We start from the raw sequence: 18475 nt of genomic DNA, 5'->3' as shown, positions 1-18475 counted from the left end.
TTGAGTGCCAGGTGCTGGATGCAAACAATGGAGAAGGGTTGACACTATCTTGCCTGCTTATAAGCTCCCTGGAGACATCTGGATGGCTGGTGCAGCAAACGCAATGCTCAAAGGCTGTGGCGCAGTAGTGAAGCAGTTGCGTTGCATGCAGAAGATTCTTGGTTTGATCCCTGGCATCTCAAGGTAGAGCTGGGAAAAGGCCCCTTTCTCAAAAGCTGGGGAGCCATTGCCAATTCGTGTACCCCATTTTATATGCTGTCTTTCCGTCCAAGACCTTGGCATCGTGGACAAAATACCCCCGTCATATTCAATTTCTGCCTTTTTCCTCTCCCAGAGCTCAAAAGCACCAACTTTTTTTTAAAAACTCAGCTGTGCAATTTTCTCAGGCCCATTGCACTGCTATTCTGACCTTTATAGATTGTTGTAGCCATTCTAACATTGCTATAGCTGAGCCCAGAGCTTGACAAAGTTACTTTTTTGAACTACAACTCCCATCAGCCCCAGCCATGTTGGCTGAGGCTGATGGGAGTTGTAGTTCAAAAAAAGTAACTTTTCCAAGCTCTGCCTTTCCCAGCCTGGTCCCCTCCAGATTTTTGGAGTACAACTCCAACCAATGACTGTGCTGCCTGGAGCTGATGGGAGCTGTAGTCAAAACATCTGGAGGCCGTCAGCTTAGAGAAGGCTAGGAATTATCTCTATGTCTTTAACCCTTCCCTTTCCAAACAACATTGTCATTATGTCTGGGGTTTTTTTTCCTCCTCCTCCCTAAATTTGAGAGTGCGGAAAGAGGGAGTGCCCACTTGGCTACAGATGTATGGAAGCAGAGTTGCTCCTCCACTTGCAGCTTAAAGCAGAACATCAATGATTGGGTGCTACTAAACCATCCACCTCTGGAAACACCCTGAAAAAGACCCCGCCAATACCTGGAAAGTTCTTGACAATAAGAACAGACCAGGGATGGAGAACCTGTGGCCCTCCAGATGTTGTTCACTTTCCATCAGACCTAGCCAGCATGGCCAACAGGCAGAGATGCAGCAGGGCTGTAGCTCCGTGGTAGAGCATCTGTTTTGCATGCAGAAGGTCCCCAGTTCAATCCCTGGCAACTCCAGGTAGGCCTGGAAAAGACCCCGTCTGAAACCCTGGAGAGCTGCTGCCAGTCAGTGTAGACACCGCTGAGCTAGATGGACCAATGGCCTGGCTTGATATAAGGCAGCTTCCTATTTTCCTAGGATGATGAGAGATGTAGTCAGTAGTGAAGTGCAGGCTCCCTTGTTGATAGTCACACCTTGTTGCTGGTTTGAGAATGGGCTCCTTGTTAATGCCTTCTTCCACAACAACACACATCCCTAGGAACCAATAAGCATGCAAGGGGAGTGTGTTAGCTACTAAGAAGAGTCTTCTCCATAGCTGATTCACTCTGATTGGCTCCAATCAGCAGGAAAGGACAAGGAAGCATGTTAGAAGACTCTTCTCAGTGGCTACCACACTCCTCCTTTATGCTTGATTGGCTTGTAGGATGCTGAAGACATTAGGACCCTGCTCCCAGAGAAGTAAGGGGTCTAAGACCCCCCCAAGACCCTGAATGACCACACCCCTAGTTGTAGTCCAATAGCAACTGGACTCTGGAGGACCACAGATCCACCCCCCACATACACACACCTGGAATAGACCAATGGTTGACTCAGTATAATACGGCAGGCTCTTATGCTGAACCTTCCCCTTTCTTCAAGTCTCCATTCCCTTCCAATGGCAGATCCTGCTGGGGCAGAAATACAACACTTCAGTTGACTGGTGGTCCTTTGGCGTCCTTCTGTACGAGATGTTGATTGGCCAGTCTCCCTTCCACGGCCAGGACGAAGAGGAGCTCTTCCAGTCCATCCGCATGGACAGTCCTTTCTATCCTCGCTGGCTTGACAGGGATGCGAGAGACCTCTTAGTGAAGGTGAGGTCAGGTGGGTGAAGAGGGGGCCGAGAGAAATGAAGGAATGGGCGGAGCAATACCCTTCTCTAGCTGAATATGTCTCCCTAGCACTTTTTCCTCTTTCCTCTGTGCTAGATATGGGGGGCTTTTCAGATAGAATTTATCTTTAAGGGCGCCTGCGGACTATCACTGTTTTTGGGTGACCCACAATCACATAGCGGCTTGTGCAATTACAGTTCATTTGGGGCTCTTGCGTGACAAACCTCCTCCCCCCCCCATCTGACTTTTTGCAGTAAGGAAAGTGATGGGAAAATCCACCAGAGAGTGTGGGAAAACTCTTGGTGCAGCATTGTATAACCTCCCTGCATACAAATCAGAATGAATGCTTGATAAACAGACGACTTGTCTAACCTCCCTGCAAACTTTGTGCCAACAAATCAGGATGAATGCTCAATAAGCAAGTCATCTGCAAGTGACCTAAGTGAGGAACACCAGCTTGAATTTGCAGAAGGGCTTTAGCTCAGTGGTAGCGCATCTGGCTTGCATGCAGAAGGTCCCAAGTTCAGTTCCCAGCAGCTGCAGGTAGGGCCTGGGACGGATTCCTGCCTGAAACCCTGGAGAGTGGCTGCCAGACCCAGTGCCTGCAGGAAGAGAAGAACACTGCTGCCCAGGGAAGGAGAGCCTGCTGCTGCTGGATCACCATCCTTCCCTGTGGACTTCTGCCTGCCAGACGTACATCTGCAGGACCAGGCCCCAGGTACCCAGCCAGCTGTGACTGATTCCCATCACCTGTCCCTCTTTGGAGGGATACATAAGCCGGCTGGCTGAGGTGGCCTGGGTTTTTTTGTGTGTGCTGTGTCTGTTTGTTTTTTGTTTGCTTTCCTCTCTGCGGCTGCTGCTACGGTGTGCTTCTCCGTCACTGCCGCCGTTGCGGCTTTGCCCATAGAGACTGCGGCTGCTCTGTGCCTGGCCTGCTGTCGCCTTGTGGCCGCCGCGGCTTTGTTTCTCGCCGCAGCTGACGTTTTTGTGGACCTTTACCATCATCTGACTGTTTAGGTGGGAAGAAGAGAGATCTTGCAGCTGGCATCTGCGTGCACAGTATGCGGGCCTAGGTTTTGGCATGTTGGCTGAATTTGAATGGTGTGGTTGTATAGTGAGTGTGTGTTGTGTGTGAGTGTGTATGTTTGTATATATGGTTGTTTGTATTTTTGTATTATAGTTTACAATGTGCCTGGGGAAGAGATCTTTCTATCAAGTGGGGAGACTAGAGGGGGCCCCAATTGCCGTAGTGACGGGCAGAGGGAGGTATGGTGTTATGAGAGGGACATGCCAGGTAAGGGGAACGCGGCCCAGACATGTAGTGGCTGTGCCTTGTTCCGGTCCCTCTCATACCCGCAGGGTTGTTGGTTGTCCTCTCAGCCAACCCTCAGATCTCCAGTTGCTGCTTCTTAATGCCAGATCGGTACAAAATAAAACCTCCCTCAGCCATGATTTGATTATGGATGAGGCAGCCGATCTGGCATGCATAACCGAGACCTGGGTAAGCAAGCAGGGTGGAGTTAGTCTCTCCCAGCTCTGCCCACCGGGGTATTTGGTTCAGCATCATGGGAGATCTGAGGGTCGGGGAGGTGGGGTTGCTGTGGTCTATAAGAGTTCCATCTCACTCACCAAGCACCATGTCCATGCAGTTACGGGTCTGGAGTGTTTGCACCTTGTGCTGGGCCAGAGGGACAGACTGGGAATTCTTTTGGTGTACCGCCCACCTTGCTGCCCAATGGCTTCCCTAACTGAGCTGACGGAAGTGGTCTCGGAGGTATTGTTGAGATCCCCCAGACTATTAGTACTGGGGGATGTCAACATCCATGCCGAGGCTTCTTTGTCTGGGGCGGCTCAGGACTTCATGGACGCCATGACAACCATGGGGCTGTCTCAACGTGTTAGTGGCCCAACACATACATCGGGGCATACTCTCGACCTTGTTTTTACTACTGGACATGGGGATAGTAATCTGGATGTGGGGAGTCTTACATCTCTCCCTTTGTCATGGTCAGATCACTGCTTGCTGAAGTTTAGACTTTCAGTGGCCTTTTCCCTCTGCAAGGGTGGGGGACCTATTAAAATGGTCCGCCCCCGGAGACTAATGAATCCTGATGCTTTTCAAAGGGCTCTGGGGGATTTTCCGGCTGATAGGACTGGCACTCCTTTCGAAGCCCTGGCTAATCTGTGGAATGCAGAGATGACCCGGGCAGTGGACACAATCGCTCCTGCGCGCCCTCTCCTTTGTAGAGCTCATACAGCTCCTTGGTATACTCCGGAGCTAAGAGCGATGAAGCAAGATAGGAGACGGCTTGAGCGGAGTTGGAGACGAACTCCTGATGAATGCAATTATGCGCTGGTTTGTGCTTCTACCAAGCGGTATGTAGGTGCGGTGAGGGCGGCGAAGAAACAACATTTCGCCGCCACTATTAAGTCATCTCTCTCCCGCCCAGCGGAGCTTTTTAGAGTTGTCCGAGGGCTACTCCACCCTGGCCCACAGGACATGGTAGATACATCGGTAGCCCGCTGTAATGAGTTTGCTAAGCACTTCCAGCATAAGATCTTATGCATTCGTCGGGACCTAGATTCCCATTTTATGACAGTTAGTCCTAATGAGGTGTCTGGAACACAGTCTAGTCATGTTTTGTTGGATGAGTTTCAGTCGGTTCAGTTCGAGGACGTGGACAAGGTGCTTGGACAGGTTCGTGCGACCACTTCGGTACTTGATCCTTGCCCCTCTTGGCTTATAAAAACTAGCAAGGATGGAACAGCTGGCTGGGCCAAGGAAGTGATAAATGCGTCTTTACGAGAGGGAGTGGTCCCTGGCTGTCTGAAAGAAGCGGCGGTGAGACCACTCCTGAAAAAACCTTCCTTGGACCCAGAGGACTTTAACAACTATAGACCAGTGGCAAATGTTCCATTCTTGGGCAAGGTCTTGGAACGAGTGGTTGCTGACCAGCTCCAGGCGCTATTGGATGAAACCGATTATCTAGATCCATTTCAGTTGGGTTTCAGACCTGGTTTTGGCACTGAGACGGCCTTGGCCGCCCTGTGTGATGACCTATATCGGGAGAGACACAGAGGGAGTATAACTCTGTTGATTCTCCTTGATCTCTCAGCGGCTTTTGATACCATCAACCATGGTATCCTTCTGGAGAGACTTGCGGAGTTGGGTGTTGGAGGCACTGCTTGGCAGTGGTTCCGCTCCTACTTGGCGGGCCGTCTCCAGAAGATAATACTTGGGGAACATTGCTCGACCCCGTGGGTTCTCCAATATGGGGTCCTGCAGGGTTCGGTCTTGTCTCCCATGCTCTTTAATATCTATATGAAGCCGTTGGGTGCAGTCATCCGGAGTTTTGGAGTGCATTGTCATCAGTACGCTGATGACACGCAGCTCTACTTCTCCTTTTCATCTTCTTCAGGTGAGGCGGTCGATGTGCTGAACCGTTGTCTGGACGCGACAATGGACTGGATGAGAACTAACAAACTGAGACTCAATCCGGATAAGACTGAGATGCTGCTGGTGGATGGTTTCTCTGGTCAGATGGTGGATACATACCCTGTCCTGGACGGGGTTACACTCCCCCTAAAGGATCAGGTTCGTAGTTTGGGAGTCGTTTTAGACTCTTCCCTATCACTCGAGTCCCATGTAGCCTCGGTGGCACGGAATGCGTTTTACCAACTTCGGTTGGTAGCCCCTATCTGAGTAAGGAGGACCTTACATCAGTGGTTCATGCTCTGGTAACCTCACATTTGGACTACTGCAACGCGCTCTATGTAGGGCTACCTCTGAAGACGGTTCGGAAGCTACAGCTAGTGCAAAATACAGCGGCCAGACTGCTAACAAGAAGTAAGCGGTCTGAGCATATAACACCTGTTCTGGCTCGCCTGCACTGGCTTCCAATATGCTACCGGGCCAGATTCAAAGTGTTGGTATTAACCTATAAAGCCTTATACGGCGCGAGACCACGATACCTGCAGGAACGCCTCTCCCGTTATGAACCGGCTCGTACACTACGGTCTACTACGAAGGCCCTCCTCCGGGTCCCGACCCATAGGAAGGCCCGGAGGGTAGTAACAAGATCTAGGGCCTTCTCAGTGGTGGCCCCCGAATTGTGGAATAGTCTCCCCGAGGAGGTATGCCTGGCGCTGACACTATTATCTTTTCGGCGCCAGGTTAAAACCTTTCTCTTCTCTGAGGCATTTTAATCTAAGTTATTTATGTAAATGTTGTAATTGGTATTTTAGATGATGTACTTTTATATTTGTTATATTGATCTGGTAATTTTATTATTGTATATGTTTATGTTTGCCGCCCAGAGAGCTGTTTGCTAGTCGGGCGGGATATAAGCTGAATAAAATAAATAAATAAAAATAAATAAGTAGACAACATTGAGCTAGATCAGCCTTTCCCAACCAGTGTGCCTCCAGGTGTTGTTGGACTACAACTCCCATCAGCCTCAGCCAGCATTGCCAATGGTCAGGAAAGATGGGAATTGTGGTCCAACAACATCTGGAGGCACACTGGTTGGGAAAGGCTGAGCTAGATAGACCAATGGTCTAACTCAGTATAATGCAGCATCCTATGTTCCTAATTTAAGTTATATGTACAGTATTTCCATTATGTTTATGTCTGTGATTTATCAAAACATTCTCTGCCCTAAGACACCCAAGCTGATGTGCCCTAAGGGAATTATTGACCGTCAATTTGTAGATAACAGCAAAAATTGGAAATGTCCCAACCTTCCTTCCTTCTGTTCATTAATGATTGATAAAATATCTGAACCTAGCAGAAGTGGGCACGATCACAGAAGTAATATACATAAGGATTGGAGTGCAACCAACAATCTAGTTCAGTCTTCCTCAACCTGGTGCCTGGGACTACAGTTCCCATCCGCTGTAGCTCCGGCCAGCATGGCCAATGGTCAGGGATGATGGGTGTATAAGCAGCTATCAAACAGTGTCCTGTTCAAGCAATGATGAGACTCCAAACCTGCTTCGTTTCTGCAAGGTTGAGTGTAGGGATGGGAATTCAGTTCCAGTGGCATTCAAAGGTGAAACTACCTAATTTTCACTTTCCAAAACAATACAAGGACCGAAAAGCAGCCATCCTTGGAGATTCACACTTCTGTGAATTTTGCAGAGCAGGTCTCTGGCCACCTTAGGTGTGCAAAAATGTATGTACCAGGGTAAAATGTGTATAAAAGTGCCTATAATGAAAATAACATCCAAAAATGCATTGTATTAGGGGAAATTGCTTTGCAAATATGTGTACGTTAGACAAAATTGCACACAAAGGTGTGTGTATTAGTAGAAACTTGTATTAAAATGCTGGCAAGTTTTCATGAGGACATTTTTTTTAAGAAAAAGTAAACTGATGTGAAAATGCTGAGAAATGAACTTTAAGATTAGAAAAATGAGAAACAAAGAAACTGACATTGATAGATTTGCCCATTCCTTTTAGTAAATACTGTTTTTTATTTCACGCAGGGATGTAATTGTCCGGGGTCTCAGGGGGTCTTAGACACCTTACTTTTTTGGGAGCAGGGTCTTAGCAGGGTCCCTATGTCTCCAGCACCCTACGAGCCAATCAGCATGAAAGGGAAGTGTTAGCCCCTAAGAAGAGTCTTCTAACATGCTTCCTTGTCCTTTCCTGCTGATTGGAGCCAATCGGAGTGAAAGGTGATGAGTTAGCCACTGAGAAGACTCTTTTCAGTAGCTAACATGTTCTCCTTTTGTGCTTATTGGCTTCTGTGGATGTCTGTTGTTGTTGAAGAAGGCATTAACAAGGATCTCATTATCCTGCAGCAAAAAAAGGGGGGCAGGGCTGTGACTATCATGAAGGGACCCTGCACTTCTCAATTTGCTACTACACTACTGATTTCATGTTCTGTTGATTTCCAGCTTTTTGTAAGAGAACCGGAGCGGAGGATGGGCGCTAAAGGGAACATCCGCCAACATGTGTTTTTCCAAGAAATCAACTGGGAAGCACTGGAAACAAAAGCCATGGAACCACCTTTTAAGCCCAACGTGGTGAGACAGAAAAAAACAACCTTGAGTTTGCCTGCTCTTCCTTTGATGTTTCTTGTTTCTCTTCACAATTAAAAGGAGTAAACTGCTGCAGATCAGGTGGACGTGGTCGAGTTTCCTTGTGCACTTGCCCCATCTGGGCAGACTGATCATTTTACCACATTTAGAACAACATTATGGGTGGTATTCGATGCCACTCCTACTCAGAGTAGACCTACATGTAGACATGTCTAAGTTAGATGTATTAATTTCAGTGGGTCTCCTTGGAATAGCACTTGGCTGAATACAACTCTATTACATTTATGTACCACCTTTCATTTTAAACGAAATGCCAGCATGGTTTACTGGACAGTAAAAATAAACAACAGTATGGAGGCTGGCCCATTTGGGACAATGGAGCATTGACCCACCAACTTCAGTCTTGCCCTCAACCAGCTCCCATTTGCTTGCCATCTTACTTGCAACCAGGCCAGAGGGTGCTGCTGCTTGTCAGCGGCCTCTCAATGTTGCCCCTTGTAGAACTCAGCAGGGAGGAGGATGGGGACAAAACTAGAGTCTCTTGGCCCTAACTGTCATTGGCTGTGGCGCCACCTACTGTTGGGCTCCCTGCCTTCCGCCCTACCAGTTCCAGTGGGCACCAGCCGCCATTGCAGTCAGGAAAAGCTTGAGTTTTTTAAGTGTTGGCAGAAGTACCCAACAGGTACCCCATCTCCACAGGAATATCATTCTGCAAGTTGCTTCAAACCATACTTAAATATAATTCTCTCCCTATGGGAGTACCTTCACAAGGAAGCATATTTATTTTCCTGTTTGCTTTATTAATGGATATATGTATATGTTGTACCTTTCAACCACTGAGGTTTTCCAGGGCAGTAAGCAATGCAAAGTAACACAACAATAAAACCTCAAAGTGTACAATTAAAAGCACAATAGGATATCTCAGCAGCACAGACTCCGTTTCACTGCTTGAGTAGTAAAAGCCCAAAGACGATAAAAGCACTTAAATATCAGGCTCCTGAATGACTTCAGAGAAGGTGCCAGGCAAACTTCCCTAGGGAGGTGAGGAGTCACCACTGAGAAGGCTCTTTCTCCATAGCTACCCACTGTACTTCAAAAGTGAGAGCAGCCAGAGATGAGCCTCTGGTGATTATTTTAGTGACCAGGTGGTGTGGTATGGGGGAACACAGTCCCACAATTATCCAGGAATAATAGGGGGAAATTCAGATGAACCCCCACTGACACATCTGTGTCGTCTCGATCCTCTGCCCTCCATGCACTGAGGCTGAAGGTCTGCACTGGGAAGTTGCTGTATACACACATATTCTCTGTGTAATTTCAAACCCTGATCAATAAAGGGTTCTAATATGTATTGGGAGCCTTTGTGCGTATAGCAGGCTTCCAACTGCAGATTTTCTGCAACATGTGGAAGGCAACGGAGCCAAGTGACCAGGAGACTCCAGTGAGCATGTGGGCTAGAGTGACTGAACAAGCCCTTAATCATGTGGGGTTTTTTAAAGCAAGGATGGGGAACTTTGGCTTTCCAGATGATGGACTACAACTCCCATCATCCTTGGCCATTGCCCCTGTTGGTTGGGCCTGATGAAAGCTGAACTTTTGTTGAGCCACAGGTTCCCCACCCCTATTTTTAAAAGTTCAAGAGTGCCTTCTTAATGCAAGCATGGTCACCTTGATGCCCTCCAGATGTTGTTGGATTCCAGCTCCCATCAGTCCCAACCAGCCTGGCCAACGGTCAGAGATGATGAGCCCTATAATTCAACAGCAACTAGAAGGGATCCTCCACTGGCTACCTCCTGTATAAATGCAACCTTGTTAGCAGCTGTGCCGTTTCTGTAGCAGCTACTTCTAACTCCGATTTCTCTCTCCCTCTACAAGAAATCCCCAGGCGATTGCAGCAACTTTGACAAGGAATTTCTGAACGAGAAACCCCGGCTCTCCTATGGAGACCGAGCCCTCATAAACAGCATGGACCAAAACATGTTCCGCAGTTTTTCCTTCACCAACCCCATCATGGAGAAGTTGCTCTCCTGAGAGAAAATGCCCTGAGAATGTGAAGATGGCTGAGATGGCTTCAAAAAAAAATGGCCCTCCACTCTCCACAGCCAGGTGAAGTCACACTTCTCTTCTGCTTACGGAGGCGGTGGCGTGGATACAAAGATGCCCTTTTCCTAGTGGAAAACCCCTTCTGTTCACAGAAGGGCTGCTCCCAACCTAGTCGAAGAGTGTTGCATGTGGAAGGGGACCCCAATGACCAGGGAAGTTCTTCAGTTTGCACAAGCTCTTGGACAAGACTTTGTACAAGTTCAGAGTCAGGACTGGAGGTTGGCATGATTGGGCACTTGCTAAGGCCCACACCACAATAGGGGGCCCACAGCAAGAGCCTCCCAGCCCTGCCCTGCTGCTCCTTCTATTCACCTGCCCTCTCTGAGTGAGCAAGCAATGAGACAGCAAAAAAAAAAAAAGAGCAAGATCCTCGCACGTGTAGCCCTAATCACTGCCTTTCAGAGTTAGGACCATCCCAAGGAATTTTGCTGCCTGAGGCCAAGATGGCTCCTCCACTCCCCATGTGGAATCCATCGACAGAAGCCAACCAGACTGGCTGTTGAACTTTACTTCAATGCTAGTGATAGGCCAGCATCCTCTGTTGCACCTGAAGGCATTAGACTAGCTTAGCAGGTGTAGGGCAGGCAGCATGGCCCACACGGCTTATCCTTCAACGTCTTCCACCAAGACAGTCTCCCCACATGGCATCTGTTGACTGAGGCAGCTGCCTCACTCTGCCCAATGATAGCACAAGTCCTGCTGGGAGGTGGTGATTTCTTCCCATAAGAGGTAGTGAAGGCCACCAAGCTGGATGGCTTTAAAAGAGGATTAGACAAATTCACTATCAATGGTGACTAACCCTGATGGCTGTGGTCATCCTCTACTGTCAGTATCTGAATGCCAGTTGCTGGAAACTGCAGGAGGGGAGAGGTGCTCTTGCACTCAGGTCCTGCTTGTACGCTTCCCAATGGGGCACCTGGTTGGCCACTGTGAGAATGAGGTACTGGCCTAGATGGGCCACTGGCCTGATCCAGCAGCCAGGCTCTTCTTATGTTAAAATGTGAATGGGCAGCAGGGATGGGTGAGAATTTCGATTCAGTTCGCATTTCAAGCAGAATCTATCAGTTTATCAATTATCAGAATTTTTGCAATTTCCGAAACAACATGAGAACCGAAACCCAGGAATTCTTCAAAATTCACATTTATTAGAATTTTGGGATACAGTTTGCCACCTAAACAACATTTACAAAAAATGCATATATTAGGGGAAAGTGTGCAAAAAATGAATACTTGAGTGAAAAGAACATGCAAAAAGGCATGATGAGAAATGGCTTGCAAAAATGTGTGCCTTTGTTAAAACTGCCTACCAAAATGTGTTTGTTTGGAGAAATTTGCACTAAAATGGTGGAGAATTTTCATTTTTTCAAAAAAAATTCACAGATTGCTGCAGAAATGTAGAGAACTGAATTTAACCTTAGAAAAGTGAGAAACTGAGAGAACCGAAATTGACAGATCTTTCTTGGGGAGCGGCAACAGCAGTGGCAAGGATGAGGAGGAACCACACAGAGAGGATGGCCCACTGGCAGCATCTTTCGTAAGGACCTTTCAAAACCTAGAACTGGAACTTCACAAGCTCTTTTTCAAGGAGACTGGAGTTTTTACACACAACAGCCTGGATCTCCCTTCTTCATCAGGTGTCACCTATTGTTTCACATACCGCAGCGCAACCCCTGATGCTCTGCAGTCTGGGCTGACAGAATAGCACTAATGCATCATCTCCTTTTGCTCGTTGTTCTCTGGATCCAAGCCATTGTGGTTTGTTTCAGGCTGTCAGGAAAGAAACACTTAGATGGGAATGTCTGTTGCAGCTGCGGGTGGGGGCTTTTGCCTGGTTCCAACATAAGAACAGCTTGCTGGATCAGGCCAGTGGCCCATAAGCCCAAACATGGGGCTTATTGCGTTAGTTTAATGGATTACAACGGCATTGCTTTTGTCTCAATTTCTAAAATTCCCTTTCACACTCCAGTACCTGTTGCGCTAAGGAACTGTGGCTTTTTCGGTCGATATATCAGCATTTCACACAACTGTCTTTCACACTGCTGCAACGAACAGTGCCTTGTTGTCATCCCTCACCTGTTATGCACATGCGTACTGTAGTTCCCCCATAATTCACTGCTTGAGTTAGTGTGTGGACAGCGGCGTCACTAGCGGGAGTGCAGGGGGGTGCGGACCTCCGGCGCATGCCCTCCCAGGGGCATGGACAGGGGTGGCTGGTCTCGTGCGTGCACGCTCTGCGCGCACACGCTCCAGGCTGGTGGTGGAAGGCCCGTCCAGGCTTCACCGCCAGCGAACGGGCACCTGCTTTCGGCGCGCACCAGACCGGGTGCCGGGGGGCAGCGGCATCACTAGCGGGAGTCCGGGGGGGCGGCTCTGGGTGTCACCCCCTCATGGTGTCACCCGGGTGCGATCCACACACCCTGCACCCCGGTAGTGACGTCCCTGTGTGTGGACACAGGTGTGTGTATGTGGGAAAAGGAGGAAGGGAATACACTGGAATACCGGTACAATTTTCATCACGCAAAAAAAATTGTTGTGTGCCTAAAGAGTGGGAATGCATTGCATGCTGGGATGCCTGCCACGTGAACGGCTGCAGCTGGCACAAAGCTCCCACAATCTTCCACGTTCCCAGACTTGCAAATGGATTATTTCTGGTGTTTTCATCATGAAAATTAGTGCTAAACTTCCACTATATTCCACTAGATTTCTGGAACTAGCTTTTACATCCCGTGAAAGGTCAAATATAATGCGCAAATTACCGGGTAAGAAATCATCAGAAATACAGAATAAAGTGCAGAGTGAAAGCAGCCCTAGTCCAGCATTCTGTTCTCACAGTGGTCATGCTCCTGGAAAGCCTGTAAGCAGGACCTGGGTGCCAGAGCACTCTTCCCTCCTGTGGTTTCCAGCAACTGGCATTCGGAAGCATACAGCCTTCAACTATGGAGGCAGAGCATAGACATCATGGCTATTCGCCATTGAACACATTATCCTCCATGAATTCATCTAATCCTCTTTTAAAGGCATCCAAGTTAGTGGCCATCACTGCCTCTTGTGGGAGTGAATTCCGTCATTTAACTATGAGCTGTGTGAAGAAGTGCTCTCTTTTGTCTGTCCTGAATCTTCCAGCATTTGGCTTCATTGGTTGTCCACGAGTTTTAGTGTTCTGAGAGAAGAGGGGGGAATTTTTCTCTGTCCACTTTCTCCACACCATGCATAATTTGATACACCTCTACCATGTCACCCCTTACTTGCCTTTACTCTAAACTAAAAAGCCCCAAACGCTGCAATCTTTCCTCACAGGGGAGTCACTCCATCCCCTTGATCATTCATGTTGTACACCAGGGGAACCTCTGGCCCTAATTAGGTCCAGTGGGGATCCTAATTGACCTCCAAGGCTGTTTTCCCCAAATCACACTCACCTGCCTCAGACGTGACATCATAGATGGGAGCAGGTACAGACATGCCTGCAAATGAACAACGGGGAGCTTCAAGTGTGCTCTTCATTGTCCCATGGCAAGCAGGGCCGCCTCTCAGCTCCAGTCAGCTGATCTGCACTGACTGGGATTGGCTGAACCTGAGAGAAAGAACAAGGACTCCCTTGTTGAGCCAACGGGGCTGTCCGCTTTGATAGCTGATGTGTGCTGCGAGTAGGGATGGGTGAGAATTTTGATTCAGTTCACATTTCAAGCAGAATTTGCAATTTCCGAAACAATGTGAGAACCGAAACGCAGCCATCCTTTGAAATTCGCATTTATTGGAATTTTGGGATGCAGTTCGCCAACTAAACATTTACAAAACTGCATGCATTAGGGGAAAGTGTGCAAAGAATGAATACATGAGTGAAAATAACCTGGGAAAAGACATGAATTGATGAGAAATGGCTTGCAAAAATGTGTGCCTTTGTCAAAACTGCCTACAAAAATGTGTTTGTTTTGAGAAATTAGCACTAAAATGGTGGAGAATTTTCATGAGGACTTTTTTTAAAAAAAATTGCAGAAATGTAGAGAACTGAATTCAACCTTAGAAAAGTAGGGAACTGAGAGAAACAAAACTGACAGATCTTTCCATCCCTAGCTGAGAGCCATCACTTTGAAGTGGTTTGAATTCAGACTCCTTGCTCGCAGACTTCAAGGGGAATAGCTTTCACTGCCCATCCGCTAACCAGGCCTGAGAGCCCTCTGTCTGAATACAAACCGCTTGCAAAGTGGATTTCAGCATGAGACACATTGTATAAAATGCTCTGTGTTACCATTCGTTCCAATCTACCTCCCTCATTCTCCCACAGTCTTGCTCTTCACACACAATCATGTGAGATTTCGGTTCTAAAAAGCAAGATATCGACCTCTTAAGTTCCATCCCACAGCACTGTATGGGTCCCCTGTGGTTTTCTCACCTCTGAGAGCTCCTCCGGTGATATTACTCAGCCTCCTTTGGCTTCAAGAGATCCCTGAGAACCTGACAGTAAGTCTTTTCCATCGTCCTGTGACAGGCTGCAACTGGAGGGCAGGGAAAGAGGACCCATAGACTATGTGTTTCTTATTTGTTGTGGGCACTTCCCAAAGAACATAATTCACTGACAGAGCACATGCTTTGCGTTGCGGAGGATCCCAGCTGGCATCTCCAGTTAAAGGGTGGAGGTGATAGGAAAACTTCCCTGCTGGCAACCTTGGAAAGTTGCTACCAGTCAGGATAGACCGCTCTGGGCTAGACAGGCCATTAATCTAAACTGGAGTAAGGTAGCTTCTGATGTCCTGATCCAGCTCTGTTGCAAGGATGCCCCCTTTTCCAGCCACTCAACCCACAGTAATTTCCACGTGATTGCTGGTGCTACGTGGGATGCAGTTGCGTGAGCATCGCAGTCACTCACTGGCTAATGCCCATGTTATGTTGTGAATTGTGGAGATGAGTGGTCCAACTCTCTGCCTTTGAGAAGCCATGACAGCTAAACTCAAGGCCAGCTCCAGGTTTCAGGAAGCCCTTGACAAACTGTCCTCTGATGGGCCCCATACAACATCAGTGGACACTCTCCTGCATCAGTAGATCCAGGGCTAGCCCCAGAGGAAGGCATCTTTGGGCATCTGCTAAGGCCCCACACCCTTGAAAGAGACCCTCCAGGCTGTGTTGCTTCTTCTCCTCCTCTCACTTGCTGTGTTGTCACAGAGTGCTGCCTTATGCTTACTCAAGCCATTGGTCCATCCAGCTCAGGATTGTCTACACTGACTGGCAACAGCTCTCCAACGTTTCATACTAGGGTCTCTCCCAAAACCTACCTGGAGAAGTCAGGGATTGAACATGGGACATCTTGCATGCCAAGCAGGTGCTCTACCACTGAGCTATGGCCTACTTGCATCAAAGGGTCACATTCAGCACCCTTCTTCACATGAACATGCCTGGGCAAGAGCTGGTGTAGTGGCACACCTAAGTCTATGAGCATCATCCCTGCTTCCAATCTTGCCTTGACCATGAATGATCAACCCATCCACCAGCCACAGTATGAGGGAATAATAATGACTTAACTTGTTATTCTACTCTGCTCAACCTTGGCCAGCCCAGCCTCCACTGAGAAGGACCGCCGCCCATGGCGCACAAATTTATATAGCACAACCTTTCCCCCTCCAGTCATCGCAACGTACAGGTCCACCATCTGCCCTACCCATCATAATGATAGGCATTTTGCTGATGTGTACATAGGATTTCTCACAGTGCTTGTTCAATGGGTCTTCAGAATCTGTTGTTTTGGGTTTGGTCCGCAGAAAAGCTTGTGTGTGTGTGTGTGTGTGCGTGCATGCATGCGTGCGTGCATATTCCTTGCAATCGGATTGCAGTGTTTAGTTAGGCTTGTTAATATGGATTTTTGAAAACTGTTTAGTGATGTTTGTACAGGTAAATAAAATGTTTCCCACAGAAATGTGTGCAAATGTGTTTCAAGGGAAATGAAAGCAGGACATGCTTATAAGTGTCATAATACAATGTTCTACAGCACTTTGATTCAGTGCTGGCCTTGAGACATGTTGGCTTCTGAAAGCAAAAAGTCAAAAATGGCAACTTTCCCCTGCCTCCCCCCATGCATTTTTAAAACTGCATAGAGTTGGCGGATGGCGCTATGTTGGGATTGTCAATGCAGCACCCATGGGTGCAGGGATGTCCTTGCTGTCTTCTCTTGGTACCTCTGAAGCCTCTGAGCACACACACACACCTTGCTGCCCTTTGTCGTGAAGTGATGAGGGTGGTTACCTTTTTCTTCCTTGAAAAATACTGCTGAAGGAGGAAGTTGGAAGAATGACGCTCTTTCCCACTTCCTCTTTCAGCTCTGTGTGCTTTTCAAGGTTCAGATGAATTCTACTAGATTCAACTTTTGTCCAGATCACTTGGAAAAGCATAGTGTGTGTGCGTGCATACTTCCTGTGGCTTGGGGAGGGATGCTGAGCCAAGGAAGGGGAGAGAGAAATAACCGGAGAGGGTAACATCTACAACACTCACTCAAAATCAGAGCTTGGAAAAGTTACTTTTTTGAACTACAACTCCCATCAGCCCAATCCAGTGGCCATGCTGGCTGGGGCTGATGGGAGTTGTAGTTCAAAAAAGTAACATTTCCGAGCTCTGTCAAAAATCCAAATGTACCCACAAACCTAAAAGGGTTGGTGACCTGAGGCATGTGTTTAGTTTGGAGGGTTTTGCAGGCCTATCTGAAGATAGTCCATCAGGACTAGAGGTGAGTGGTGTTCAGCTGTGGCCCCGAGACCGCTTTAACATTCCACAGCCAGGATCCAAAGGGCCATTACAGTAGGTGGAGGCATCCAAAGGCAGTAGTGCAGTGGCAAATTCAGAAGTGCAGGGTCCTTCATGATAGCCACAGCCCTCCCTCGTTTTTTTGTGTTTTTTTTGCTGCTGGGTTGAGAATGAGATTCTTGTTAATGCTTTCTCCCATAACAGCAGAAGTCCTTAGGAGCCAATAACTACAGAAGAGGAGAGTGTTAGCTACTGAAAAGAGTCTTCTCAGTGGCTGACTCACCTCCTTTTACTCTGATTGGCTCCAGTCAGCAGGAAAGGGCAAGGAAGAATGTTAGAGGACTCTTCTCAGTGGCTAACACTCTCCTTTCATGCTGATTGGCTCATAGGATGCTGGAGACATAGGGATACTGCTGGGACACTGCTCCCAAAAAAGTAAGGGGTCTAAGACCCCCTGAGACCCTGGACAACTACATCACTATCCAAAGGGCTGGGCATGCCCAGTGCAATTTTTTGACTTTTTTTAAAAAAATTACCTGTTTCCCTTGTCAAGTTCAATCACAATATGCTTAGGAAAAGGAGGAAGGTAAATGATTGCAAAAACTTTATATAAGTGTAAGAACTTTCACTGTAACAACGGTTTTTAAAATTATATTGCTTAATATTAAAACCTGCACAATACTATTTATCTATCTCATTTGTATCCCACATTTCCTTCAAGGAGTTCAAAGTGGCATACATGCCTCTCCCCCTCTCAATTTTATCCTCACAACAACCCTGTGAGGTAGGTCAAGCTGAGAGGCAGTGACTTGCCTGGAGTCATCCACTGAGTTTCCTGACCATGTGGGGATTTGAATACTAGCCTTCCCAGTCCTAGTCCAACACTCTAACCGCTACACCACACTGCCTCACACTGCTAATAACAATAATGTTAATAATGTTTTTAAAAATCTGGCTTTGCGTGTCTCCCCTGTGGCATGGGGAAGGGGTGCCTGCTATTCATGGAACACAAGCTCCCTTGGGCTCATGGAATTCGGGTTGCAGTTCTTTGGATTCAGACCTATCCCTCACAGAGCTACAATTCCCAGATTTCCCTGGAAAGAAGGGCTGGTTGTTAAACCACTCTGGGAATTGCAGTTCTGTGAGAACAGGGGTCTCCAAACATCTCTCAGCACTTTAAACAAACTACACTTCCCAGAATTCTTTAGGGGAAGTCATGACTGTTTAAATGGTATAATATGGATGGCTGTGGGTGTGGCCCTAGTGTCTATGTTTTCCACCACCTTTTTGCCTCTGCTGCCAGAATCGGTGGGGTCTTGGAGCACTAGGAAAATTTGCTTGTGAGGGGGAGAATGGATAAGACCCCTGAACTCGGGTTAGCAGCCCTTTGTGTAGCTAGTACTGGGCTAGCTGGGCCAATGGTTTGACTCAGTAGGCTTGTTCACACGTTACGCTAAACACAGGTACAAGCTGTCTCTACGCATTTACAACTGTTTGCGTGGACAGGTGTACACTTGTTGATTTGTTCATCTCAAGTATTGTGTACACAGGTGCACACTCTTTGGACATTACACATGAATTATTGTACGAGTGTACAGCTCAGCTATGGTGTACCCAGATTGTACACTTGCTGAATGTAAT

General features: G+C 47.7%; 1 protein-coding gene across 6 annotated transcripts in view; it reads left to right on the top strand.

Moving 5' to 3' along the window:
* The window catches only part of PRKCQ (protein kinase C theta), a 90469-nt gene extending 74192 nt beyond the window's left edge, over window positions 1-16277 (top strand). For all 6 annotated transcript variants that reach the window (XM_061638284.1, XM_061638288.1, XM_061638285.1 and 3 more), the window contains exons 16-18: window positions 1754-1942; window positions 7862-7990; window positions 9881-16277. In XM_061638284.1, the coding sequence (XP_061494268.1) occupies window positions 1754-1942; window positions 7862-7990; window positions 9881-10036 (474 nt within the window). In that variant the 3' untranslated portion in view covers window positions 10037-16277. The remainder of the gene's footprint in view (window positions 1-1753; window positions 1943-7861; window positions 7991-9880) is intronic.
* The last annotated feature ends 2198 nt before the right edge of the window (window positions 16278-18475 follow it).

The sequence above is a fragment of the Rhineura floridana genome, chromosome 8, assembly GCF_030035675.1.
Source record: "Rhineura floridana isolate rRhiFlo1 chromosome 8, rRhiFlo1.hap2, whole genome shotgun sequence".
Classification (NCBI taxonomy): domain Eukaryota; kingdom Metazoa; phylum Chordata; class Lepidosauria; order Squamata; family Rhineuridae; genus Rhineura; species Rhineura floridana.
The sequence above is the reverse complement of the archived record's forward strand: the minus strand, read 5'-3'. Positions and strand labels throughout refer to the sequence as shown.